This window comes from Symsagittifera roscoffensis, chromosome 5, assembly GCF_963678635.1.
Source record: "Symsagittifera roscoffensis chromosome 5, txSymRosc1.1, whole genome shotgun sequence".
Lineage (NCBI taxonomy): Eukaryota > Metazoa > Xenacoelomorpha > Acoela > Convolutidae > Symsagittifera > Symsagittifera roscoffensis.
Genome location: NC_087066.1, coordinates 11,764,709 through 11,792,382, shown reverse-complemented (window position 1 = coordinate 11,792,382; position 27,674 = coordinate 11,764,709). Strand labels below are relative to the sequence as shown.

Below are 27,674 nucleotides of genomic sequence, written 5' to 3'. Positions count from 1 at the left end.
TCTCAGAACACTTTTTGTGAAAAGCTTAAATAAGCTTCTAATTTCAAGCCAAATCAACTATCGATTCGCGCCCAGAAGGCTCTGATTAGGGCACTCAAGCCAAAAAAAAATCTTTTTTTTTTTTCAGGTAGCTTTCGTGTGTAGCAACACTGGGTTTGACTTAAACTCCAGACGAAATTAAAATACGATATTTCAAATAAAAAATACAAAGAACAGCTTAAAAGTGAGCCATGAGTGAGTTCGTACATCATTGTCCAAAATCAATTGTAAAGTTTGATCTAAAAGACGAAAATTTTAGACAACTTTTCTTGACCCAGACTTTGTTTTTTTTCAAACCCAATTCTTAACTCAAAAAGTTTAAATATCATACCACTCTTAATAATCTATAAGCACTATTCGAGGAACCTGATTTTTTATTTAAAAAATACGCCTTTTTTGTCTTGATTTCTGCAGTATTGATAATCTGTTGAAAAATTGTTGATTTTTTTTTACAATTCGTTCTATTGCTTTTATACAATGATTCAAAATGTTATATTACGACGAAGTCGGTAGGGTGACAATTCGTAACAGGTAACACTTTGTAACAGGCGACAATTCGTAACAAGCGATAATCTTAGTAAGGCATTGGCTGCGCTTACATCCGAGACGAGAGGAATATTGCGCGTGAATCAGTGTTACCCCGCTTAATTCACTGTTACGAATTGTCGCCTGTTACGAATTGTCGTCTCACGGACAAACTATTTTGAAGATTTTGAAAAGCTAATGTGTGGTTGGCTAATCACCAATCAGGGTAAATGGCTGATTTTTGGACTTCCGGTTCCCGTTTTTTTCAAAAACAGTTCAACAAACTTAAGAATTCGCTATTCTGAAGGCCAATTAGCAAATACGTAATAGAAGAGAAGTGTGCAATTAGCCGAACTGCGTGTGTGATAGCTCAGTTGCATTTGCTTAAAATTGCATCTATACAGATTTGTCTAAAAGCATTAGTAGTTTCAATAAAGCTTATGGTTAGTTCTACAAGATTTACTTCAGAACTAAATCTGACGAAAACAGAAAATATCTTGGTGATTTTTTTCCGCCTCGAACACAATAATTTAAATGAGCATTTCAAATTAAATAACAAGAACTGATAATGCACTTTTCACGAAGAAAATAATGATGTTGGAGAATTATTTAAGCACTTACTAAAGTCGGATGACATAATCATGAATTAGACACGTAATTAAGGCACCATTTTGATAAACTCGAATTTTAAACGAAAAAAATTCGTTAACTTTTGATTAAAAAACCGTGTTTTTTAAAAATTTTTTAGAGGCTGTTTTTTTCTAGATTTTCTAGATTAATTTTTTCTGCAAAATGTTTTTTTTAGCTATTTATTTTAAAATGCATCTTGCCACTACGCTCTTTTGATTCTGAAACTATATGTCCAAACTTAAAGCCAGTTCTTTGGTTTGTAGAGCATGTCCAAAAACTTTATTATACCAAAATCATTCACACTTTCGGTCACCTTAAACTCCATCAATCAACTTTTTTCAAACTTTTATGTTTCTTTCACAAACTTCACTAAAGCATCACGAAAATATCACGAATTTTTCACGTTTAATGGGGTGACCGAAAGTGTTTTTTATGAAATAATTGCTGATATGCTTGCAATTATTTCCAGGCATGAAGTTGACAGATGTGGATCGGAAGTACTCGGGTGTGGGGGAGATAGACAACAATGACATAGTGTTGGGGGAGGTAGACCCTAAGTCGGGTACCCACGTGACCAACCACAGACAGATCACATTCAACGAAGGCGAAAGTGAAAAGGTGAGAGGTGCCTCACAATCTTTTGGGTTTCCAGGAAATTTTAAGCCCGTCAGGAATTGTGAGCGAGCTAAGCAGAACTGCGACACCCCCCGTCCCCCGTCTACCTAAAAGTTTTAAAAGTAAAAATTGTGGGCTCTTTTCTAGTCCCCCCTCCTTTCAAAATACCGAGTTTTATGTTTGTTTTACGTGTTATTACGACTAAATGCGTGATGTTACGCTGTATATATGAAGAACAAATCTGTCGGTTCACAGTTGTCGATTTGTTCAACACGCAAAATTTCAATGCATTATGACAACGTTAAATAAGCTTTTCAAATTTGAATTTGAAAGGGGGGGGACTGGAAAAGAGCCAAATAGTGTTCACAGTGTCCGATTGGTATAAAACTGGCATGCAAAATTATAAAGATATTCCAATATCTTTAAAAACTGGTCACTTTAAAACTGGTCACATAAATCTGGTCACATAAATCTGGTCACGTTATAAAACTGATGCTAAAGGAAAAAGAGCCGGAGTGGTAATCGCCTGTGTCAAAATTGTGATCTGATTGATTCTCCAAAATCTTCAAAATGCGAGGTGCTCCCGGGCAGGCTCGAACTGCCGACATCCGCATTGCTCATTCTGTCTATAAGTACGGCGCTCTAACCGACTGAGCTACGGGAGCTTATTGTACAGTGTAGAAAACCCGGATATGGTCTCGCCCATGCTAATTACACCGATAGTTCCGATCCTGAATATTATTAAAGCACAAGAATCATGTTTCAGATTTTTGTAAGAACTTTTGAATGATATCTTTGGAGCCAAAAAGATTAGGAACACTGTGACAACTTGAACTACAATCCAAAATGAGAATTACACTCAACAGTTTAATACTTCGCACTACCCCGCCGCACGAATCCACGTATACATAGACCCCAAATTGAGTATGGATCTAGGATTTTCAAATGGATCCAGTCAACCAAATTGTTTTTTGAGCTCTCCCAAATTTAAAAAGACCTTAATTTGACCAAGTTTTCTGCGCCGCATGCAAATTTTTGAAAGTATATGCCAAAAAGGCGTTCTTAGGCACCTTTTGGAAAATTTTGACAAAAAAACACGTTTTTTTGGCGCGAGCGTCCTCCTCAACATTAGTAGATATTGGCGTCAAAGGCGCCTTAAGAAAAATTTATTAGGGTCCGAAAAAAAAGTTTTTTGGTGTTGGATCAATCTTCCCGGGTGTTGTCATACAATTTTCAATAATGAAAAAATACTGATCATACAGTTTTGTGTAACTCCATAGATATAGAAATTGTTCAGAAAACTTTAAGATAAGCCATTTTTCATACATGGAAATTGTAGGATAAGCATTTTTCCATAAACCAAATTTTTGGGATATGTTGGTGACCGACAACAAGTGACTTAAGCCATGCTTTACTCAAAACTAGAGTCACCAAAAGGTTGATCGTCTGGCTTTTACAATGCATTGGAAACGACTTGAATTGTTTAAGAGTTCTTTTCACAAATAATATAATGAAAGCATCAAACTTTTTAAACAAAGATGATTATTTTTAAAAGTAGAAATTTCAAATTATCAGACATTGATCAAGGCATATATATACATGCCATACAAAAGAAATAGACGTTTTTTGCCTGTTTAAAAAACATTATCCAGAGAAACGAAAAAGAAATCAAATTTTCGTGAATCCCTTCGTACGTTATGCAGACACAAAATTAAAATTTGCATACTTTTTTTGAAAAATGTTTGAGTACAAAATTCGGTTTGCGATCGAGAAAAAAAAACAAAAAAATTTGGGGCAATTTCAATATTATTTCTTGTCGCTATCAAAAAATGCAAATCATACAATTTTCATTTATGGAAGTTTTATGATACCCATTTTTCGAAAAAAAAAGAAACATCGTTTGCTTTTCATCACCAGACCGTTTTATTTGGTTCAAATAGCCGCAGTAACTAGTTCGAATTTTGTTTCAATGAATTTTTGAAATTGTATGAAAGGTGTATGATTAGCATTTTGCAATACATTTGATGAATGGAATTGTATGATAAGCTTTTTTGGTGTATGAAATTGTAAGACAAACATTTTTGGTTTATGGATGTCAACCCGGGTTCCTTGCCTCATTCAAAACTGAAACTAAAGTGAATGATGCAAGCGACATACTATTTAAATTGTTATTTTTAAATTTATTGAAATGTTTCATTTAAAAAGCTTGAATTCATCATTTTACAACTTTACATTCAAGTAAGTTGGATTTTTAAAAAAAAATAGATAATTTTTCAGCAATGACAACACTGCGGGACCCCTATTAGTTAAAAATAAATTAACTAAAACATAACTAAATAAAGCATAATCACTAAATGTCGACGTCTGAAGAATGCGACGAGCTGCCTGCTGCGTCGCGACAAAATTTGATTTTTAACTCACAGTTTTCGGTGGAACTTTTTATTGTCTAAAAAATATTGATGCCATGAGCTCAAAAAAATAAATTTTACTTGTGGTCTTTTTTGTTTCGACTTTTGAATAAAGTGCCAAAATGTTGACACTTTATATTCCGATTTTTGCTGTTTCTATTACGGCTTTTGCAAGAAAATACAGAAAATTATAATCGGGGCGATTTTTTTTATTCTTCGATCTTTTTCTTCCAGAAATTGTTTTTTTTTCAAATTCTTCATAGAAACAATCTTCAGCGATCCAAAAAATCGTTTTCAATGTCATTTAACCCAATAAAATTGATGACTTCCTTGGCTCAAAGTCTGGTAAAGTTCTGAGGGTTTGAAAATTGGCAATTTGGACAATTTCTGGACTAATTTATGTGCGTTTTGAAAGGGTTACTCAAGTTATTCATTTGTGGTGATTTATCCTCACAATTGTTCCAAATTGAATGGAAGCAAGCTAATTGTCACATTAAATTCCTATGCGAATTGCGAAAATAATGTCAGCACTTAATTTTTGATACAGGAAGTCCTAACGTATTGACAATGTATCAACATTTCCCTTAATAAATTTATTGCAGACCATTAAAAGGGCCCATTAAGAGACTATTATAACCTTCAGTGCTTTCCCTTGAACTGGCAGTGTACAATTCCAAAAAAAAATTACAAAAACTACTCAAGATCAGTAAAAAGTCAGTTGGATTTTTCTTGGCTCTACCCTGATGATGAAAAAAGCCGCCTTATTTATAAGGTTAGGGGGTTTAAAAATGCTAATTTGGCCAATTAGAGATACTTAAGGCGGGTTAAATTGCGTTCTTTTAGCTCGTTAGCGGCGAAAAATTTGAAGTGGTTTAGGCTAATTGCCCTTTTTAATACGCTACTGGATGCAAAAAATAATCACATAGTTTCCTACATAGCGTGCGGGGGATAAGAAAATCATAAAAAATACTTTTCAAATTTACTCTTGCAAAAAGCAAGGTTATTGCAACCGGGTACTAGCCTTTTTTCCGTAAACATGGGAAGACTGAAATTGGTCGTGGTACAGAGATTAAGTCATGGTTCTTAATGTCTTTCCTTAGTACTGTAACTAATTCGTGTCAAACTGCGGAAAAAATTAGATGTAGATGTTTTTTGTGGGCCATTCGGGTTTTGTCTTTATTTTGTCGGCTTATTTTTAATTTAAAATTCCCAACAAACTTTTGAATAATTCTTAAAAATTTTTCAAAAAAATTTGGAGCGTTGTAAAAATGATTTTAGGCTGCTGGTTTAAGCCCGACAAAAACGTCTGCTAAGAACGGAAAATGTTTTTAAGTAGATGACAGTTTTTGTGGCTGCATGGATTCTGTGTTCTTATTCAGATTTAGTTTTGTGGACTTTATTTGTTGGAACTTAGCATTTTAATCCTGGTTAAATTTTAGCAATTTCATATTTACTTTTGACCAGATTGTTTTGTCTACAAAAAATTTTAGCGGGTTTCGGGATCAAGATTGTGCTTGTTTTTGATTTGATTTTTGACAGTTTTTGAATTATTTCTTTCAAGTTTTTTTTATTATCATCAAATACCCAAAATTGCTTGCCCAAAACTACTTCATGGACGTTAAGGAGCGTAAAAAATTACTTTAGATACGCTTTTATTGGCGTTATAGGTATTCGCCTTGAAAGGAGCATTCTTGCTGAGATTTCATTCCGGTCGAGATTTGATTTGAAATGTGCGCAATTCGTTAAATCGACCTAATTGTGTAGCCAATTTACTAAGGATCATATGTCATGGGATAATACCGTTTGATATTTATGCTATATAAGACGCCATCTTTTAAAATTAGGGTATCATAGTTTTTGCGGTTTGTAGATCTGGGCACTGAAAATAGCAGATGATGACAAGCACGAGGGGGCTGAGAGTTTCCGGGTTACTCTGGTGGACCCTGTGCTGGCAATTCTGGAGACGGAAGCACAAGGGGAGAACGGCATAGACACTGCAATCATCGACATCATAGATGATGAAGACAGTGAGTTAACTTCATGTTGAGTTTTTAGCAAAAACTATTATGATAGTTATAACGAAGTTATTCATTTAAAAAATAACTAAAAAATTGAACCTGATGACACAGACATTTTTAAAATAGTCAGGGGCGGATTTAGGGGGGGAAGGCGGGGGGGGGCGGACGCCTCCCCCCCTCAGGGATTCGACCCCCTGCCGACCCAAAGGGTCCCCCCTCTGATACTTTTTCAGAAATCCATTTTTGGCCGACCGACCCTAAAATTTTTCTAAAGGCGCCTTTGGCGCCAATATATACTAACTTTGAGGGGGAGTGCGAACCAAAAAAAACGCGATTTTTTTGTCAACATTTTTCAAAAAGTTCCCAAAAACGGCTTTTTTGACTGTTTTTTCAAAAATTTGCCTGCGGCGCAGAAAATTTTGCCAAAATAGGGGCAAAACAATCAATTTGGTCGACCTAAAAAAAAAAGGTCGTCAAAACTTTCGATTTTTTTTGAAAATCCGCCCCCCCCCCCCCCTCGAGAAAATCCTAGATCCGCCCCTGAAAATAGTTAAAAGTTTCTATCATTTCAGTGCAAAAGGACGTTGACAATTATAGACTAAGTTGCTGGTTTTACACCCAAATTTTCTTGAATTGTAGAAATCGAACTTATGAACCCTGTTCTTTAAAAAACTTGAATAGTCAATTTTTGAATAATTATAATATTGTTGACTTCAATAAGGCCCTTTACATTATCTATTTTTGTGTTTGAAGACGAGACTATAATCTTCATTTCAATATTAGCTTTTTGTTAAGCCTCACAGGAAAGCAAAAATAGTATCTCTTTAAGATTGTTTTTAAGATGTATTCTTTATCTTTTAATCAAAGATGGACCATAATATTCAGAATTGATTCTTAGTTTTGAAGTGTCCTCGTTTGTTTTATGACTTCCGTTTTCAAGTCATTCTTCTCATCTTCATTTTCAAACAGAGGACTTTTAGTCTTTTTGCTTCTTTCTCTCCTTCTTCAAGTCTTTTGATACATTTGGGCTTTCGCTTTTTCATTTCACTAATGCATTTTTATGAGACGTGATGATTTAACAGCAGAGTTGGTCAAAGTGCTCGGACATGCCGTTCTTTTCGGAACGCGCCAATTGGACTAAGGCTCAGTCAGCCTAAATTGTCATTCTATCTACACAAGCGTCTAAAGCAAGCCCAAAGCTTAAAATCCGCAAAGCATTGCTTTTTTTTTGAATTTTTTAAACCATTTTTTGAAAAACCTTTTGAAATTAAAAATTAAAATTCCATGTGATTTATTGATGCTAAAAAAATTTTAATTAAAATGAATCTAATGCGGAATTTAATTGTTCGGCTACCTGGGCAGTTACTTTGTTCATATTTCTAAGTTGTGACTTCCCGCGAGACACCCTCAAGTTTTTATCTGATAGAAAAGTATCATAAAATGCTCGGAAGACTTTAATATTCGTTAGCTCCTTGCAAGTTAATAGACCTTTACTATCTTGAGACTTCTCCGATGAGAATAAAGTTCCTTTCGATTGACTTTTTCACTTTTCAAACCTTAAGATAGAGTTATTTGAATTTCGATGGAGCTTTGTTAGACGAAGTCCCAAAGGAAGCAGCTCTTCCCCAAAATGATGTTGCTAGTGCAATAAATTTGAAAAGAGTTCTCTAAAGAAGTTATGAGTTTAATGCTTTTTGAGTCCCTGTAGACTAGTATGTCTTTTGTCGGTGCCATAATATTGATTAAATTTAGCTCTTTGAAGAGCAACCGATAGCAGATTTGAGTGGGTTTAAGAAATATGCCTTAGGGTTAAAAAAGGATTAAATTGAAAGTTATTGTTCATCACCAGGTCATGACGAAGGTTTTTTTTGGAGACGAAGTCCAACTTCGCATTGCTTGATTGAAAAACAAAACAAAAAATCATAAAATTGACTCGTCATGATTGACTCTCTGAGCTATTTTACCTCTCCTATTCCGTTTCATTCATTTGCACAACGAAGCGTAGTGTTAGATTTTGACATCAATTATGTTCTTATAGAAATAATATATTAGGATTTTAAGATTTTGGAAACATAGTCTGCTCATGATAACATGAAACATTTTGTACCGAATAAAGACTTCAAACAGAGTAATCATTCTTTGAGAAAAAGGATCTCGAATTTAAGTGTTTTTTTGTTCTCAAATTTGTTCTCAAATTTGATCACTCAAATTTGATCACTTGTTCTTCACTTTGATCGCGGTTGGAGGGGTCCCAGTGTCATCAGACTTTTCAAGGCGAAATGGATGTCATGCCCCTCCCCCACGGTTGCTACTGCTTTGAGGACGACCGGGGCTAAAAAAACTCTTCATTCATCCGTTCATTCTGAGAGCTTATTGAATAAATTATACTTGAGCTATCTCACTAAAGAGGACAAAGGTCACCAAGATTAGCGAACTTGTCACCTTTTTGTTTGTTTTCCTTGTTTATTCGTTTGTTTTCCTTGTTTGTTTCATGTCATTGTTTGTGTTGTTTGTGTGCAGAGGCGGTGGTGGGTGTGGTGGATGAGAGACTGGAGGTGGAGGAGAATGCTGGCTTCATCAGAGTGGACCTCATTCGCAAGGGGGACTTGTCCAAACCCACACGTGTCTACTGCTACACCACCTCGGGTAATCTTTAGCTAGTCTTATAGAATGCACATGACATAAGAAAGAGTTAATTTCTCCACATCAAAATTTTATGGAAAAAATTTTTTAACATTTTGAACAAAATTTAAGCAAAATGGATTTGATATTCATATTTCTACACTCTTTAAATTCGATTTTTTATCAGACCCGTGAAAAATTTTTTTAAAAATTTAAAATGCTCGATTTTACGCCATCATAAATTTGGGTGTTCCTGATAGTCTACTCAAAATAAAAGGTTGTCCAATTCAAAGAACGTGAAAAATAACGATGAAAACTTATTGTACTCGAATGTGCCACTGGGATATGCTCAGTGTTTTTTATCCTGGGTCCCTCGGGGTCTTTTGAGGTTAGTAGTCCACAAAAAAGAATGATTGCGTATCAATATAAATCCAATAAGTTGGCTCCCCCTGGGCGCCTATGGAGATAAGATCTGAATAGAAGAAGGTTTGCAAATAGACCCGAGGAAGTATTTGTGGCACCCTTGTTTGTTTTTGATGCAGGAGAAAATTTGGACCCGGAAATGTACGCTATTATGACGTCAGCATTTATACCAGAAAAAAGAAAGGACGATGGAAAATTTACTTCACCTCTTTGAACAAAGTTCAATGTTTAAGTGGAAATCACATTGTTTGAAAGCCATGTAGATATTGCGACTATAAACAAAAAAGTAGGTCTACACTCCGAGATCAAAACTACATATACCAGCAAGCCAGGTTGCAAGTAGATTGCTTTAAACTATCTATTTGTAGTCGTTTCTGAGCAAAATTTTATTTCAGAGCTTAAATTAAAAAACCTGAGGGAGAAATTCAAGATAATTTTTTTTTCACTATTGAGCTGTACAAATTATGACTGTAAAACACAAAAAAAATGCAACCAGTTTTATCAAATGTGACATTTTTCTTTTTTCGTACAATTTTTTTTATTGAAACAGAATAATAATAATAAATAAATTGAATTCCTGCAAAATCACAAGCCTCATAACAAATTTAGCATCAAAATCTTTACAAACAAATAGGTTCAAATGAAGCTAGCAACTCTACATAGGATCAGTCACATGATGTCAATTTGTTTTCCAGACACGGCAGTTGAAGAAAGTCTCACTAACGGTGTAGTTGGTGACTTCAAAAAACTTCCCAACCCCTCTCAGCCCCAAGAAGTCCTTTTCAAAAGTGGACAGAAACAGGCCTACTGTGAAGTGCAGATCATCGATGACTCACTTTATGAACCCCTCCCCCCTGAAGAGTTTCACGTGACCCTAGCTACGAAGGAGGATGGGACTTTTATTGACTCGATGAGTCAAGACTGTCTTGTGAGAATTCTGCCTGACTCGAAAGATTGTAAGTGAATTACTAATAGCATACAATTTAGTTTTCGTGATTTGCTGATTAAAATGAAAAAAAAAATTAAAGCAAATTTTCACTTATGGGTGGAGTTTTTAAAGTGTAAGTTCATTTTTCGAAGTTGAGCTCAAGGAAATCTGAAAATAGGTTTTCGATTACCCTTTGGGTCGACCAATGAACAATCAGATATTCAGATCATCAAAAATGTCCAAAGAATGGATTCTTTATTGACCTGCAAGAGGCGTTCCGAGAAATTTTACGCCCTGCAAAAAAGATTTTAACTGTGATAGACAAATGATAATGCGGTACACCAAACCAAGATTGAATCCAAGCCGTTCTTATTAGAAATTAAGGTTGGCTTTTGATACCAGACGAAAAGTTAAGCAAAAGACAAGAATAAATGTAGTTTTTTGGAGGTGGTTTTGTCTCTTTTTATTGTTCCTACTTTTGAATACTTAGAAATGCGGAGTACTTATACTTCGATGTTTTTTAATTCAGTCAATACTCGGCAATCGAAAAAAAAGTTTTCACCAAAAACTTCTAGTACCTCATTAAAGAAATTGACTTCTTGAGTTCAAACTTAAAAAGATATATTAATTACTATTTTTTTTACGTCTAAGGGTTCGAAAATTGCTACTTTGGCCATGCTCTGGACTAATTTCTGCATGCTGTGAAAACTTTCTTCATCATGTTGAAAACGTAACGCGAATTATGTTTGCGTATCAAGTTATCCCGCTCCCGCTTTACCAGACGCATTTACAATCGCATTTGTACGACTCAAATTTTGACAATTGATGTTTGATATTGTCCAAAACTTACGGTTTTTGATAGTATCTTCACCAACAAATATTCGATACTAATTAATTCAGTCGGAACAATCAGGGTCTTGCCCTGATATTTCTGGAAGTCTTGTTGCTCCAACTTTCGAAGAAAGTGAGGAGTATACATGCTTGGGGTAGTTTTTTTTCTACATTGAGACTAATTCTACAAAAAAGTTTGGATCGACCCCGGAATGGCGGATTGTCAAGCGAGTGTGGTTGCCACTTACCTAAATGCGGTTAGAGTTGCTCGGTTAGTAGTTTTATTCCGCAGTCCTAATCGTTCAAAATTGAATTGAGGCACACCAAATGGTCATATTAATTCGACCGAATTTTTAGCAAATAAAGTTTGACATTTTTAGTTTTGTTTTTATTGAGTCAAGTTTCGACAATCAAAATAAATGTTTTTTGCCGATCAAATGTATAACCCATTCAAAATATCAACTCTCTGTATTTAAAAAGATTTCTTACATTTGATAATTTTTTGAAAAGTTCTGGAACTTGAAAAAGGCCAATTGGCCAAGTTCTGGGTTAATTTATGCTCGCTCTTAAGACTTTTTTATTGCTGAAAACGTAAAACGATCTATTTTTGAGAGAAGCTAATCGGTTGTATTATTTCCAAGAAAGTGACGGAATATTTGTGCTCGGCGTATTTCTTTAGACAAATTTCGATTTTGTAACTACAAAATTTTGACGAAATTTTTTTCATCAGTCAGTTGGTATTGTTGTTTTGAACTCAAAATATTTTTTACTTGTACCATGTTTTTGTAAGCTTATGAGGGTTTGAAGATTGCCAATACTACCAATTTGGGACAACTCATGCTTGATATATTTCGCACTATTACCGCGTAAGCGGAGATTTAATCGCTCTTAGAAATTGTTCCAAATTGGTTGATGCAGGCTATTTGTTATGATTGCTAAGTTACTAGGAGCTAAATCTATCACGATGTTCTTAAAATAGCGTGTGGGGATGATTTAAAAACATCTAGAAAAATTTTTAAAATTTTTTTTCATGTTTTTGAAAAATTCATCATTTTTTGAAGCAAACACTGCTCCATAGACCTTAAAAGGCAATTGGAACATTCAGGGCTTTGCCTTGATACGGGAAGTCTTGTCATTTTTGTTTTTGATTTTGTCCCAATTTCTTTTGGTCTTGTCTTGTCATTTTTGTGTTTGATATTGTTCAATTTTTTTTTTCACCAACAACTAAGTGATACCGATTAAGGTGCGGTCGGAACATTCAGGTCGTTGCCCCGATATATGAGCATACCGGTTTTGATTAATAGACGAGTCTTGTTCAAAATCTACCGTCTGTTATCAATTTATATAATCAAAGAATATGAACTTTGACGCGGAAAAGTTCTCCAAAAAAGACAAAAGTCAAGCCATGTGAATAAATGAACAACATTGCTTTTGTTCAACAGTTTTCTCTTGGGAACAACTTTTCCCAGAACAGCGGGAGAAAAGGAAATAACTTCCTGATAATTTATTCAGTCTGCGTGAAATGATTTTAGTTCTCATAACAATGCCGCCCTAAATAATACAAATGCAACTGTTTTCAAAAACTAATCAACTGTTTTCTAGCCACATGCTTAGAGGAAGTAATTCGAAGGTACCTCGGAAAGTTGCAGATTGAATTCGAAAGAGCGATTTTTTTCTTTTTCTTTTCAAGGTATGTTGAACTCGCAAAGCTCCTCCTAACTTGATACCTTAAATAGATTAGACTTTCCTGCAATCTTATCAAAAGTTTCAAATTCCATAAATAATTAATTTGAAAAGTTACAACATGTTATCATTCGTATCGACCTTCAGGTATTTTCTGGTACACAAAAATGAGAGCAAACGGCAGTTCCTTTATAACCTCCTTTTGCAATTGTTTTGCTAAAGTTTGAGATGCTTTTAGATTAATAAAACAGTGCTGTTGTTTTTTGCGTAAAATGAACCAGGAGCTAGCCAACAAATGAACAATTTCTCAGAACTAAGCGCACTGTATTGCCTTGAGCGAGAATAAGAAAAATACATATGAAAGTCAGTTGTAAATTCAGATGCTAAAAAATGTAAAATCAGGCGGTATCACGAAAAAAAAATACAATAAACAAAAGTGAGAAAAACTTGTAGTCAATGTCAAAATAGCACCTTAGTTCAATGTCAATCGAAATTCGTGTTATAAGCTATTCAATTATGTCCATCCCCTGAAAAGCATGGTCAAAATATTATCAGACTTTTGCAAATAGCTAAAGGATCAAAAACAATGGGTCATATCAAGATCATGTCTCGACTTTCAAAAGCTTCAAAGTGCCTCTTTAACCCAATTTGTCAATCTTTTTTTCATACTCTAGCTGTTCGTATTAAACTAAAATCCCAGTCTTTGAAAAGTTTGCACGCCACTAATCCTTTCCCATTTTGACCCCAATTTTAATCAACTTCGGGCTTAGAAAGCTTGTCAAAGTTTCAACCAAGGCATTATCTTTTCTGCTAATCCCTTGATCTAAACACAGTCAGACCGACCCGTTTCTCAGAACATTTGGTTTTCGGCTTGAAATGTTTCAAAATTATGAGCTAATTCACGCTTGCTGGCTCAAAATTTATGTGTCTGTTTATTTTATAAGCAGTTGTGAAAAATTGAATCAGTTTCTTGACAAGCTAGCTGAAGGTTCTTGGGTTAATTTTGGCCTGTCAGTTAGAGGATGGATTAAAAAGCTTGATTGTGACAAAATGCGATATTCAAATGGGTTTATTCAAATGATCTTTGGCCAGTCTACTTTGCTCCTTAGATTAAAGTTTTATGCTTTAAAATTGGAGAAAATCCAGTGGCTCTGAAATGATAACATGTGTAAGTTTTATGAGGAGCTAAATCGAGGTTTGTATTTATTGAGCAATTATGTTACCGTAAACCATAAAAATATAAATTGAAGTACTTTTTCTTCGAGTCGTTTTCTTTTTCATTTGTTTCATAAATGGGTTTTAATTTTGAAAACTACCAGTGAAGAAACAAAAAACGTGGACTTTCAGAATGCCCTGATTCAATCTTCGATAGATTTTTGATCTTTCATAAGTTAAAGATTTTTAAAATTTTATTACGAAAATGTATGAATCTAAATTTGTCCCGTTTATTTTTTTCCACAATAGATATACCAAGTTGAATAGCGATTTTTTTCTTCCAGGGATTCAATGAGAACAGAAAAACGCAAATTGAGTAGATTGATTCAATTTTTTTTAATTATACAAGACGAACAAGCATTTCTAGTATAATAATGAAACTTGATGGACAAGAAAAAATAGTTGGTCTACTCAAATGTTAAGGAATCTTAATGAAGAAAAGGAAAACATTTTCTCTATTTACGCGAGTTCTGAGAGAGAGTTTCTATTGAGTTTTTAAACCTTGAATACACATAACTTCAGAGAATTAACTTTTGAGAGAATTTTAAATTGCTGTTTTTTCTTGTTTCGTTGCAACCATGGAAAGAGTTTTGATTTTACTGACGAAAACTAGTCTTGGAAGCTTCATTTAGCGCTGTCTTGGCAAAAAAAGTTTTCTTAAAAATAAATAATTGTGCAAAAAGTAGAAAAAACCTAGAACATGTCTTAAATGTTTTTCAAATTTAAGAGTCAATAATAAGTGAAGATCGACTCTTATATAACTTGTTGTGGTTTTTTTGTTTGTTTTTTTTCCGAAAAATCTTGAAATGCTCTAATAACTACTCACTTGCGTTCATATATATTAATGCATCTATGAAAGCTTTCAAGTATGTATGCATTTTTTGAGTTCAATTCAAGATAGTTTGCTGAGAGGTAGGCAAAATTCGCTCTCTAAATACTAATGCGCAGATGGTAAGAAACGACGTGAAAGACTTCTAGTTTCGAGATCGGAATTTAATTTAAAGAATTATTAGTGGAACAAAAAATAACCCATTGATCCAATTTTTTCAAAATGGGTTAAAACTATCAAAAACGTGTCAATCATAAATTGTTGTTAATCTTACAAAAACTCTAAGGCCATATATAATTTACTTCAAAATTGGAAAACCTAAATTTTCTCAAAAACTCTTGACTCTCCTTCAATTGCGTGTTGGCTGTTGTTTATTGATAATCTTTTTTGTCGATAACTATTGTCGATAATGCCTGACTTACTAACTTTCTACTCGTGTTTATAACACTCTAATTACTTACTTTATTTGTGTGCGTATAGTTTTCTGAATTTGTGAAATTGAAGAGTTTTTTTTGAAAGTTTTGTTCTAGTTTTTTCTGGTCGGATCGTTCTGGGCTTCTTGCAACGAAACCGGCTATCCTCTATTGGGTGAAAAAAACGGTCTGAACTTTTTTGCCTCATGACTGTTTTTGAGATCGGCGTTTGAACGCATCTTTGTGATCAGTTTTCACAAAACTATAAGGGTTTTATTTTGAGACTACTTTGACGTTTATTGTTCAAATTGGGATAAAAAACGTGCAACTTTTTTGTTTTATCAAATTCTATGACTTCGTTCTTCGTTATTTAATCCCTAATTAATATGTTTGTTGTGTGTGCTGCAGTGCCTCTGATTGGCTTTGCCGACACTGGGGAGTTGAAGGTGTTGGAAAATGTGGGCAGTGTGGGGGTGGAGTTGTTCAGAAGTGGACCAGACACCAGCCAGACCTCATCTGTGCTGGTCACTCTCGCAGACTACACGCCACTCAAGGGAGAACAAAAGTATCACAAGGCATGGGGTGAGCATGTAATAAATAGCATTGTAATTGTTTTGAACGCTCTAAATGAGGACGGCGAACTTGTCTTCGGGTGTTTTTAAGTTTTTTATTACATTTTTTAAACTTTTTTCCGCAAAAAAATCAGATCTCACAGGTAATTATCAGAATAGGTTGAGTTACATATCATATTGAACCCTTTGTAGTCAGTGATTCGAACGACATCAAGAAATTTTCAAGCCATGGGATGAATAAGTAATAAAATGGATTATAAGTCTAATTAAGGCAAAAAATTTATGTTTTTGGCTCACGGCTCTGTTCGTTTTCGTGAACCGACAATTCGTTATAATTATACTAAACTATAATTTAAGCCTCAAACGCTAATTTATGCGCACCAGTCCCTTCGTGAAGGATGTAAGCGAAGCGGAGCAAGCGTATTCTAATTGCCAATGCCTTGTTACGAATTCTCGCTCATTACGAATTGTCACTTGTTACGAATTGTCGCCCTACCGTTCGTTTTTAAGGTTTATGCAGTTTCTGTTGCAAAAATAAACATTAAAACAATTTGAACTCGGTTGTTTCTACCCCTTTTTATATCATGTAATCGCATGATTTTTTCCAAAAAAATATGATGGCTTTGAAATTTTTATCAAGCAAAAACGATACACTATTTTAGGCTCTAACTTTTAAAACATGATCTAAAACATTTTTTTTAGTTGGCGAGGACTTCGAGTTCGATCCCAAAGGCATCCGCGTTGAGTTCGGTCCGGACGAGATCTCGCGTATCTTCTACCTCACCATCCTGGATGACGACGAGGAGCAGATGCCCCTTTTGGAGGGGGGAGAGGGACTGAGACTGAAGTTGGCCTCTGCTGAGGATGCGGCAGTGGATCAGCGGAAGAGTACTAAGTTACTGGTGGTGGATGACTCCAGTCTAGACAGTGAGTTTAACGAGGCTTCTGATAATCTGAACACACTAATTGGACAATTATTACAACTAAAAAGCTTTAAACAGTGGTCAAAAATAGCTGTCGAGGTTTCGAATCGAAAAACTTGCAAAGATGTTAAACAGCAGATGCTCTGAAGTCATGTTAAAATGATTTTTCATGCCCGTCCTTTGGGGATTCGATCCCTTGATCATACACCCCCGATCCCCTTTAGTACTACCTTAAGACAAATTCTGATATCTAGAAGTCAAGTACATGATACCTTTTAATAATGTTAAAACAAGGCTAGTAAAATATATCTGCTTATAGGACCTCACATGAGCTTCAACAGTTCTCAGTATGTGGTGTCTGAATCAGCCGGGATAATCCAGATAGGAGTGATTAGAAGCGGAGATTTGGGTGCGGACACTTCTGTCGTCTGCTCTGCCACAGACGGATCAGCCAAGTCACCCACAGAGTTCAAATACGTTAGTGCATTTGAACTCAATGTAATCATTGTTTCTTTTTCAAGCGACATGACTTCAAAACGCAAGACTTCTGTTTGATCCTATATTTCATCAGATGATTATTTGTTTTACTTGCTTTTACGGCTGATTGCTTCGTTTTTTTCTTTATGCTCTAGTTTGTTTGCATTGCTTTAAGTTTAGTCTACTCAAGTCATTTCAAATCGGAGAAGAATTGGACAGAGCCCTCTTAAGTTTTGACCTCAAATTATTTTCGATTTTTTAAAAAAGAGTCATTAATTTGGCATAAGCTGTATTGAGTGTGGTTAATTTCAAACATTTTCTCTATAAAAAAATTGAATTTCAGGTTTCCCAGAAGATCTCGTTCTCCAAAGGAGAGTTCTTGAAGTACTGTGAGGTGCCGATAGTCGATGATTCCACATTCGAGGACTCCAAGGAGTTCTTTGCCATCCTCAAGGATCCCAGAGCTTCCAAAGGGTCTCCGGTTCCAGTGAATATTGGACCAATCGGGAGAGCTACTGTACTTATCACGGACGATGACCGTAATTGAGTTTCATTTATAGCTGTAAATTTTCAATTATTTAGGCTGTTCTTTATTATATTCGGTTCTCTAAGGTACTCTAAAGTAGATATCGATTCCTTTCTTTGTCCAATATATGTTGTTTCTGGGTTTATTTTTGATATTTTTCATACAAAAATTATCTGTCTATATATTTTTTCAATGAATCATTCATTTTTGAATTGTTAAACAATTTCTGGATTTGCTTTCAGGTCCCAAAGTGTTCTTTGGACAGGAGAGATACCGAGTGGAGGAGTTTGAGAACAGGAGGAACTTCCTGGACTTGAGAGTGAACAGGAGTGGGGATCTGTCCTCCCAGATATCGGTGGGAGTGATGTCTGCCGACCTCAGTGCCAAAGCAGACCTGGACTACGTCAGAGTGGATCAAGGTAGGCTGTAATTGTGTTTTTAAAAATCTTTTGTGTAGTCACAGAAAAAACTGAAAAGTAATCACCATAGTCTCAAAGGCAAAAATAAGCGCCATAGTCTCCTTGATGTATCTAAAGTTTGGCGATAAAATTTTTTTTATACTTTGTTCCTTCCCGACTCGTTTCGGAACAAAAACGAGTAACTTTGCGCAACTTTTAAACAGATTCTTATGTATTTTAGAACTGTTAGTCATCTTTCAATTTTTGATGTTCTAAATCTCGATAAATCTGTTTTTTATATATCGGCAAAAAAACCAATATTGTTTGGTTTCAAAACTTTCAGATAGATTTTTAGTTTGTCGTTTGGTCAACTTGCCAGGTTACTCTTTAGTCTGTATGCATCTCCTTTGGTTTTTAGTATTCATCTTCGGTGCTGGCGAGACAAGCAAGCAGTTGCGACTGGAGGTGCTTCCGGACAGTGAGTGGGAGTTGGTTAAGAACTTCGAACTCATCCTCAAGCTCATGAGTGACTACTCCACCACGCCCAAAGAGTCACCAGAGGTCACGGTAAGGTCACACAATATGTCATTAGCAAAAAATTTAAAAGAATCAAGTTGTGTTTAAAAGAGGGTGGTTAAACAATCCTCTCGTGATGATCATCAAATCACTGCAATCAAATCATCAATCATTTTTTTCCCATTTCATGTTCAAAAAAAAAAAATTTCTGAACCTTTTAAGCAACTATAGTTTACTACAAATTATAGCTATTACAAAAAAGTCAAATTGTTTTTTTAAATAATATAGGTTGAAAAATTTGTTCCGAAACAAAGTGTCAATATCATGGAAAATCCATTTGCGAAGTTTCAGTTAGAGAACAATGTTGTCCATCTAAAAAACTGAATTGAAACTTTTCCAGACTCCTCGAGTGCAAGTGGACATTGTAGACCGTGCTTATGATGAGAGTGTGCTCAGTTTTCCCCAGCAGACCAAAGTCATCTCCCTCAAGTACCTCTCTAGTCCCAGACCCCAGCAGACCTCCTCCTCCTCCTCTTCTTCGTCGTCTTCTTCTTCATCGGCCTACTACCCTCGATCGAGCAGCTCGTCTAAAAATCCCCTCGGAGGGGGAGGGGGCAGTCGGCTAAGCGTAGTCCACGCGGGGTTCCCAGTCATCTGTTTAACGGTGAGAAATGTTTCTTCTTCTGGTGAAATTTTCACCTATTAGCTTTTTTGATTCGCAAGTTAGCTTTAAGTTTACTTGTTAAAAGGATTTTTTTGAAGAAAATGAAGCACTATTTAAAATTTGATGACGTCTGTTCACGTCTTTTTCAACCAGTAAATTAATATTATACTGATGTTCATTCTGAATATCATCGGTTGTTTTTGTCCAGGGCTGTGACCCTCGCTACGACTTCTCCCTCAGCAACAACACAACCGAGAACAGGTACCTGGACAAGTGTCGACTGCTGAACAACTCACGCACTGTCTACAATTGGACAGTCTACGACAACTCTTTTTCGGGGACAAAAAAGGGTAAATAAAAAAATATATGTTTTTTTTTGGTTATGTTTTGATTAGATCAAGTGAAAACTCGTATTGAATCGGGGCTGTGTTCACAGAAAAATCTTAAATCCGATGCGAGCCCATCAGAGATATTATTTATAGAAAAATGTAAACCTCCTAATTCATTGTTTTTTAATTTACTTTTAAAAAAAGCATTTCATGTGAAATTTGCGTATCACGCTTAATCCACCATTTAGCAATAAGTTTTTCTTAGACTTTACTTAACCTAGATAGAAATGGTTTTTCAAATTGTCCAGGAAGGTATGTGAATACCAGCCGCGGTATTTTGGGCGATGGAAGCAAGGCAGTGCTGGATGCGGCCTACCTGTATCCGGGTCAGACAGTAGAGTGCAGCGCCACTGCGGTCGGCAACAATGGACAAATGGGTAAATATACGGGTTGTTCGTTTTTCGCCTGAGACAGATATCTTACCTCTTTCCAGCTAATAAGTATCCATTACAAATATATTAATAAAAGTAAACATTACAAGCTCATCGTCGTCTCTGCTTCCTGATTTTTTTTCGGTGTTTGCAGCAATTAGTTAAATCATTTTGTATTTTACAAGATTTCGAAGGTTTGTAACTCAAGTTCACTTAAGCGCTAACTGTTTGCTCAATTTAGTATTTCAATCAAGGGTCTCAATTCACTTTGAATCTGATTTCTTCACCGGAAAACTCTCTTTTTAGAGACATTTAACAATCCGAATATTGAACAAAACATGGCAGAAAACATTTTTTTTGCAGGTAAAACAGAAAAAAGCGGCCCGATTGATGTTGTCATCAATGAAGACACGCTCTGTGTGCCCCAAGGCAGATCCCAGGACTTCTATTCCTCCCCATTGCCTGATGTGTTTTTCACTTACAACGACAACAAACGCTACTCGAATTTATTCCACGTCAAAGCTACCATTCCTCATATGTTTGGTCTTATACCTATTGTATCAACCTTACCTATGACACAATTAGTTGCTAATTTCAACTCTGACAGTTTTGACACGGAAGACACTGAGGTCAAAAATAAAGCCGAACTAATGTGTTCGACCCTGAAGTTTCTTCTACCAAAAAAAGACATTACGCTCGACGTGGGATTCGAACCTAGACCTACTGAAGAGGCGTATCTGAGTAGTAGATATGAGTTTAATGAGACGTTGAGGGGTCCGACGACAGTGCAGATTTATAAGAACTTGAATCTTGCCCAGTGTGAGTGGTCTTTTGACGGCTACTTCTCCTTGTCAGACTTGACTCAAGCATGTGGGGCAACTCAGACTAAACAGAAGTCGGTTAGTAGTTCTTTCCTTGTCTGTAATTTTGATTTTTGACAAGAATGTCCAAAAATGGGCTTCAGAGTATCTCAAAAAAGGCGAATTATGTTGGTGTTTGTAAAGAGCTGTTTTTATCAAGTTTCATGTACTGTTATTTGTTCCATTATACATAAAATTATGATAGAGATAGAGCCCGGTTGATTTTTCAGCTCCCCTCGGCGACCATGTCCCTTGTTGAACTGATCGTACCCGTGAGAGTGAACTTCATGCGCTACATGAGTAACAACTACCAGACGAGTAACAGCAGAAAGAGCAGTGGAAATAGTCTAGGGTGGATCTCAGACCAAAAAGATGTCAGTCAGAAGTTGGTGTTCTCTTACACAACCAAAGGCATGATATACAGAAACGAGTGGTCTTCTGGGATACCCACGTTAGATGACACGTCCTATAAAGGTACAAATCAATGATTTTTCTAATAGTTCACTTGATTTGCTTTGCAGCTTTTTCTTAACATGAAAAGCTTCAAACTGTTAATTGAAATGGTTTTTATCAATAATTGTACAGAAAATTTCAGTTAATTACAAATCTGTTGAAAATTTTGCCAATTTTATGCTTAAATGAACGCGACCATTTTGTTTAAAAAAGAAAAGTCAATAAAAGCTCAAATAAAAAGTCAATAAAAACTGAAAGCACAATTAAATAGTCGGAACTGTTTTTATCCAGGTCGTCTCTACATGAAAAAGATAGTGTTAGACGACGAGTCGCGTCTACACATGTACTTCAGCAGCGAGGTCATGTTCAGTGGGTGTTACGAGGTGCAGATGAACTCACTTACCAGTCAAGTGTTCCACCCACACAACGACCTCAGACTGCAGTTGAAGACCACCCAGCAGGGGTCATGTGTGCAGAGACACTGGGAGGTCATTGCCTCGTACCAGGTGGGTAACAATTTTAGTAATGATTGTGAATTAACAAAAACAGTCTACACTTAGACAGGCGTGATAGCCTTTCCTGGATCCTCTGCGAATCGCAGAAGCAACAATTAATTAGTTTAAATGTTTTCAGGCTTAAAATCAGAAAAGTAAAAAGTTTTGTACAATTTACAACCAAGTCTAAACCCTGAGAGAAGCTCATTAGACCAAATGAGCAGTTTTCAAACGCTTCTGTTCCAGGTTAATTAAAAGGACACTAAATAAAGAGATAGATGTACATTGAAACGAGCTGAACTTCAAAAAATGTCTGATATTCTTAAATGTCTGAAATTCTTAAATGTCTGAAATTCTTCGTCTGGATAGAAGTTGTTATTCGATAAAAAATTTCAATCAAAAGTCTTTGCAGATATTCATTAGTTGTAAACATATTTGGTCAGAAAATGATCTAAATAGACTGTTACAACTTTTAAATTACTATATTTAAAAACGATCTTTAAAACCACGAGATGTTGTTTCTTAATTAGTTTTCAGCCTGCAAAACGTTACTTCAATTTTTCAAACGCCTTCAAGTTACAAATTTATCATAAGTTGAAACATTTGAACGTTGACCAAATCTGTTTCAGAATCCGGTAGCCGGTGAGCTCCAATCCAAAGATGACCTCACAGTCCGTGGGGACTTCAGTGGTCCCTACACAGTGCGACTCATTGCGTGTGAGCGGGAAATGGGCGTGTTCAATGCACCCTGTCGACTGCCACGCCCTGTGGACTTCACAATAGATGTGATCAAACAGACAGTCCAGGGTTCCATGAGTCAGCAGTATACTTATGGGTCGGGTATTCAGTTCAAGGGCAGTAAGGAGTCACAAGGGGTCACCAAAGGTCAGTGGAGTTCAAATTTTACCTGAAAAAAAATTAAATTTGTTCTCAAATAATAAATGCCCGAAGTTGATCGATTCCATGCAAATCTCGGTAAAATTTAAAATTTAAAGCAAGCATCGTTTGAATCTGATTTCAACGAGTATACTTTTTATATCGAATATACGGCATTAAACAAGCGCTGCATATCCGGTATAAAAATGATTACTTTTCAATTCGAAGAGCTAAATGTTCGATACATATCAGTTTCTTCCACAAACGAGCATACATATTAATGCTATCGAAAAAACCGTTTTTCAAGAAGAAAACTTCAAGTCAAGTTAGTTTACGACGTCTCAATTTGACTCATTTTGCAGGGGGAATTGTGCGACTGACACTGACCAATCCGGACCCATCCCAGTTCCAGATGTCAATCTACAGAGTCTATCTGTGTCAGGGGGTGCCTGGATACATACCCCAGTACAAGCCAGAGGCTAGAGAGTACGGATGTCTCATAGACAGCGCACTCATCCAGCAGAGGAACAAGCTATACGTAAGTTCAATATACTCTTGGTGCGAATAATTGCTTTTTTGTTTGGTGATAGTTTGAGATCTCTAGATTTTGTATAATTTTTTTAATATTGTTTTCAAAGCAGAAAGATGTTTTTTCTTTTTTATTCTTGATATGTTTTTGAGCCTTTGGACCACATTACCTCACAGAAGCGATCCATTGGTTTCGTTTTTTTAAAGAAAACAATCATAAATCTCTTGAACGCGAGCAACGAAAGTGCATATAAATTTTACACAAAATTTATCACGAGTCGCTTTTAGGACGCAGACGATGACGTCATGGCCCAGACTGTGGACCCGTTCCAAGTGCAGATCAATGGACTCACTGTCCAATTCTCATCCATGCCTCTGTTCAACACTCCCCTAGAAGACTCATCCCAATCTTCGTCTTACAATCATTGGGTCATCCAAGTCTTATTCTACAGATCCAAAGAGGTCTTCAGGAATCGACGCGAATCCAAAAGTGAATCAGACGAATTAGGTAAAGAATACTACACAGAATTTGCCGACGATAGGGGTCCCACTACGACTTTCGACTCGCCTCAACATGCGACTCTGTCTCGATTCGTTCGACAAGAAAGCCCTTCGTCTAACTTTGACACTATGGCTTCAGTTCCAAAAGAGGCAGCATCAATCGGCAACAAAAACAGAGGAACCATTATTGCGTTTGTACCGTTCGTTGAGCCGACGAAAGAGAAAACCGACCAGAACCGACAGACTACAAACATGGCCGAAGTTGCAGTTCCGATTGTTCCGATCATCAGTGTTTTAGCTATTGTATCAGTCGTTGTAGCTCTTGTTATTGCAATTTTGTTAGCCCGACGTCAGAAAAACAGATCACGTGCAGCTCATTATAAGGACAAATGTTTTAATGGACACACGGTTCCTCCGCCTACTATGTTATATACACCTGTGCAAATAAGCGAATCATATCCTTCATCATTCCCACCTGTAACTTCAGCACTGAAACAAAATGACCCCATGCGGGCGGCCACTTTACCCACGAAAGGTCGCTCACATAAAGGTCAAGTTATGTTTTCACCCCAAGTTACGACTATTTCAGGGGGCGAAGAGTATATTGATCATAATGGCGTTTTCCGCACAATAGGAGGATACATGGAAACTAGTGCTTAAATAACATTAAAAATCTATCCCTCCAGAAAAGTTCCAAAACTTTGACACGAAGTCTTTTTTGGCAAAAAAACTTTCTCTGTGTCAAAAACCAGGTGCTATTATATTTAAACTTTGTTAAATTTCCGTAGTTCTGTTGTGTATATTTATATCTTAAACCGTCTTAAAATGAACGACATTTCAATTATTAAAACTTTCACCTTTGCTGCCAATTTCACACTTCGAAAATCAAATCTCAAAATTCTTAATTAATTTTTGGCTTGCAGGCCAATGCCAAATTCGCATTTCGATGTTTCGATTCACTTAAATTCTTATTCGGCGAAGAATTGTTGGCGTTTTTTCAACTTGATTTTAGGGTTGTTCAAATGCCCGATATTTTATGTTTTTCTAAAGCATATTTGTCGAGTCTGATATGTGCAATAAATGCTAATTCATATATATGTTAATTCATTTTCATTGAAGCGTTGAACTTTTTTATAGCGCTTTAACTAGCTCAAGAATAAAAACAGTGTTTTATACAAAAGCAGTGTTCATGTTCATCAATCTGTTTGAAGCACCGGAGGTAGAAGTTGCACGCTAGTTAATAAAAAACAGATGAGCCCCCAGATCTGCCCTTACGTTTATTTAAAACGACTTGGGATGCTAAAAGCTGCAATAAAACCTGAACGAAAGAACAATATTTACAATTTTTTTGCGTGTAAATTGCCAACGTATAAAAAACTTTTGAATATTCATATGTTGTGGTTTTTGCAGCGGATAGGAAACTGAAAGAGAGCCGTAATCAGAGATTTTTTTGTGTAAATAAACCTGTCAGATTCTTATTGTTGGGGTCTGAGTCTCGGCTGGACCTTGATTTTGTTCCGACCACTGAAACTTTGTAATCTGGGGCGTACTAGCTTTTGTTTTTCTTTGTTTTCGGTTTCCACGCAAAATTAAACAACAACAAATAACCGAATTAAACGTCGGAAGGAAAGATATAGCATATTAAAGCTTTTGCCGATTGAAAATCATTTAAATTTTTTTCAAAAACTTTGAACTTTGTTTGAGTTTAGAACTATATTCAACGAATTTCAAGAAAAGTCTTCGCGCTTAATTTCTCTAATTTTTGGTTTAGTTTCGAGCAAATACAGCGAGCGAGCAGGCCTACAATTTAGAAAAGACGTAAAAATAGTCTTTGAAGCTTTTTAGCGAATTTTTCAAAATGATATAATCTCAAAAAAAATTACTAAAAATTGAAAAAAAATGAAGAAAAAAAAGTTTCGATTTTTTCTAAAATTTTTGGATAGTTTTCGATTAATTTTTTTGATGAATGTTTTTTTTATTCATAGAATTGAATTTTTTTTTAAAACGTTTTTGTTCAGATACGCTCGTAACGAAGAAAAAAACCTTAAAATTTTGTATTTTGCATTTATTGGAGGAATTGGGAAACTGGAAAAGAACCGTAATCAGAAACTAAACTTTTTTTCCAAGAAAAACATCCTGTGATGTTTGGCTTTGCTGTTAGTTTTCTTTTTGTTTTCTTAACTAAATTTTTTTGATCTTACTGTTAAATGTATCAGTTTTTTAGGCTTTCACTCAGATCAGCTCTCAGGCAAACGAACTTTTGCAATGGATTTTTCTGTGCTACTTGCACAGCAACGGGCTATTTCTATTTGTTGTGCTTTTTTGTTAGTAAGAGTCGTTGAAAGTAGTGAAGACGCATATAAATATGTCGCGATGTTTTTTGCTGTAGTTTTTTCAGGAAAAAAAGCATTTTAACTTGTTCATGCTTAACATTGATTTTGTACGATTCATTTATAGTTTTTTTGAAAACTCAGTTCTTTTCCTAAGTTCTAAAAAAAAACATCACTTATGAACAGCATCTACACTAACAAACAGCGAACAACTTCACTACTGACCTTCGAAGGAATGCGGAATATTTATGCTTGAGGTGACTTTTTATTCTGTCAGTTTTCGACTTTTTTGCGAAGACTTTTTGATTGACTTTTTAATATCATCTAAATGATAATGTTTCTTGAAGCGCATATGTGAAAAGATTTTTTTTTTACTTCTGATCAATTTTCCTTAAGTTTTGAATAATTGAATTTGAGACGGAATATACCTCGGCTCTTTTTCCTCCCCAGAGTGCACAGAGAGAACTGGTCCACCAAACTTTCAGGGACACATTATTCACTGGAAAAACAATGAGAGTGTACAACTATAATATAGTTTCGAAAGGTCACACCATATGACAGTGAAACAAAACAAACTTGCATTATCACCATTCGACTCAAAACGTTTTCTACTTTTCGACGGAATTTCGACAGTGCCCTTTGGCCATAAAGCCGCTGAAGAAAATCCTTTTCTAGAAGACATTTACATGGACACCGAGTGGGCCAACTCATACAATGAAACTGATAACAGTTCTCCCGATTTTACACTTCCGGATTGGGGATTTTTACAGCGGCCCTACTCAGAAGCAGAGCTGCAAGAAGAAAAAGAAGCTTGTAGTAGCCGAGTCCGTGAACGTCCCCCTATAAAAAAACCATTTATTTTATCTGAAGCTTCAGAAGAACGACCATCTAAAAAACAGCGCAAAGAAAACCAAAACAATAAACATTAAAGTCTGAAACATATATTTTCAGATGATTTTTACTGTTCGTCCTTTTTATACTTCGACTTGTATATGTTTTGGTTTTTACCAATTTAAAACTAATAAAATACTCGTATTGAGCTCAATCACTGTTTTAACATAAATAGCTTCAGGCAAATAAACTAGTAGACGCAAACCAAGTGTTAATTCAAACAAATGTGTGAAATCCTTAGGCTTGTTTTCAATAACAAACTTTAATAGCATGACAAATCTTTGACGAAAAGAAAGAAAGCCAGGAAATGATATCCACATGAAACTAGGACGAAAAAGAAAAGTTTAGGAATTAGGACGATTAATTTTAATTATCGCGGGAAAAGGGACCGCTTTAAAAGGAATTAGAAGGAATTATTGTATCGCGTCCCGGTTGTTGAGCTCAGCTTAACAAGATCCTAAGGAGGGGGTCTTTTACTTTAGGGGTGGGAACTTGCGATCATTTACAAAATCCTAGGATAGGGGTCCTCCAAAAAATTAAGGACCCCTTTCCTAGGATTTTGCTTTACGTGAGGACCCCCCCCTTAGGAAGGACCCCCCCCCCCCTTAGGATCCGGGACACGATACAATACTACTAAGGCTATTCTTAACGCAGGCTCCAGTTCATGAAAAAGTAAGACAACAGTCGTTCAAGAAAAGTTCTACTACGTCGTTCCACTAATCTCAT

At 35.8% G+C, this 27,674-nt stretch overlaps 1 protein-coding gene and 1 non-coding gene across 2 annotated transcripts in view; one reads left to right on the top strand and one right to left on the bottom strand.

Moving 5' to 3' along the window:
• The window catches only part of LOC134846599 (FRAS1-related extracellular matrix protein 2-like), a 69,369-nt gene extending 44,579 nt beyond the window's left edge, over positions 1-24,790 (top strand). Inside the window, exons 9-27 of the mRNA XM_063863984.1 lie at positions 1,664-1,812; positions 6,088-6,244; positions 8,756-8,881; positions 9,976-10,236; positions 15,588-15,761; positions 16,454-16,678; positions 16,994-17,151; positions 17,495-17,690; positions 17,920-18,096; positions 18,494-18,642; positions 18,992-19,255; positions 19,464-19,605; positions 19,893-20,021; positions 20,379-20,914; positions 21,106-21,349; positions 21,620-21,834; positions 22,452-22,707; positions 23,061-23,236; positions 23,515-24,790. Of these exons, the coding sequence (XP_063720054.1) occupies positions 1,664-1,812; positions 6,088-6,244; positions 8,756-8,881; positions 9,976-10,236; positions 15,588-15,761; positions 16,454-16,678; positions 16,994-17,151; positions 17,495-17,690; positions 17,920-18,096; positions 18,494-18,642; positions 18,992-19,255; positions 19,464-19,605; positions 19,893-20,021; positions 20,379-20,914; positions 21,106-21,349; positions 21,620-21,834; positions 22,452-22,707; positions 23,061-23,236; positions 23,515-24,387 (4,607 nt within the window). The 3' untranslated portion in view covers positions 24,388-24,790. The remainder of the gene's footprint in view (positions 1-1,663; positions 1,813-6,087; positions 6,245-8,755; positions 8,882-9,975; positions 10,237-15,587; positions 15,762-16,453; positions 16,679-16,993; positions 17,152-17,494; positions 17,691-17,919; positions 18,097-18,493; positions 18,643-18,991; positions 19,256-19,463; positions 19,606-19,892; positions 20,022-20,378; positions 20,915-21,105; positions 21,350-21,619; positions 21,835-22,451; positions 22,708-23,060; positions 23,237-23,514) is intronic.
• On the bottom strand, positions 2,388-2,474 carry Trnai-uau (transfer RNA isoleucine (anticodon UAU)). The gene is given in 2 exon segments: positions 2,388-2,423; positions 2,437-2,474. It is a non-coding gene; the product is annotated as a tRNA-Ile (tRNA).
• Positions 24,791-27,674: the final 2,884 nt, after the last annotated feature.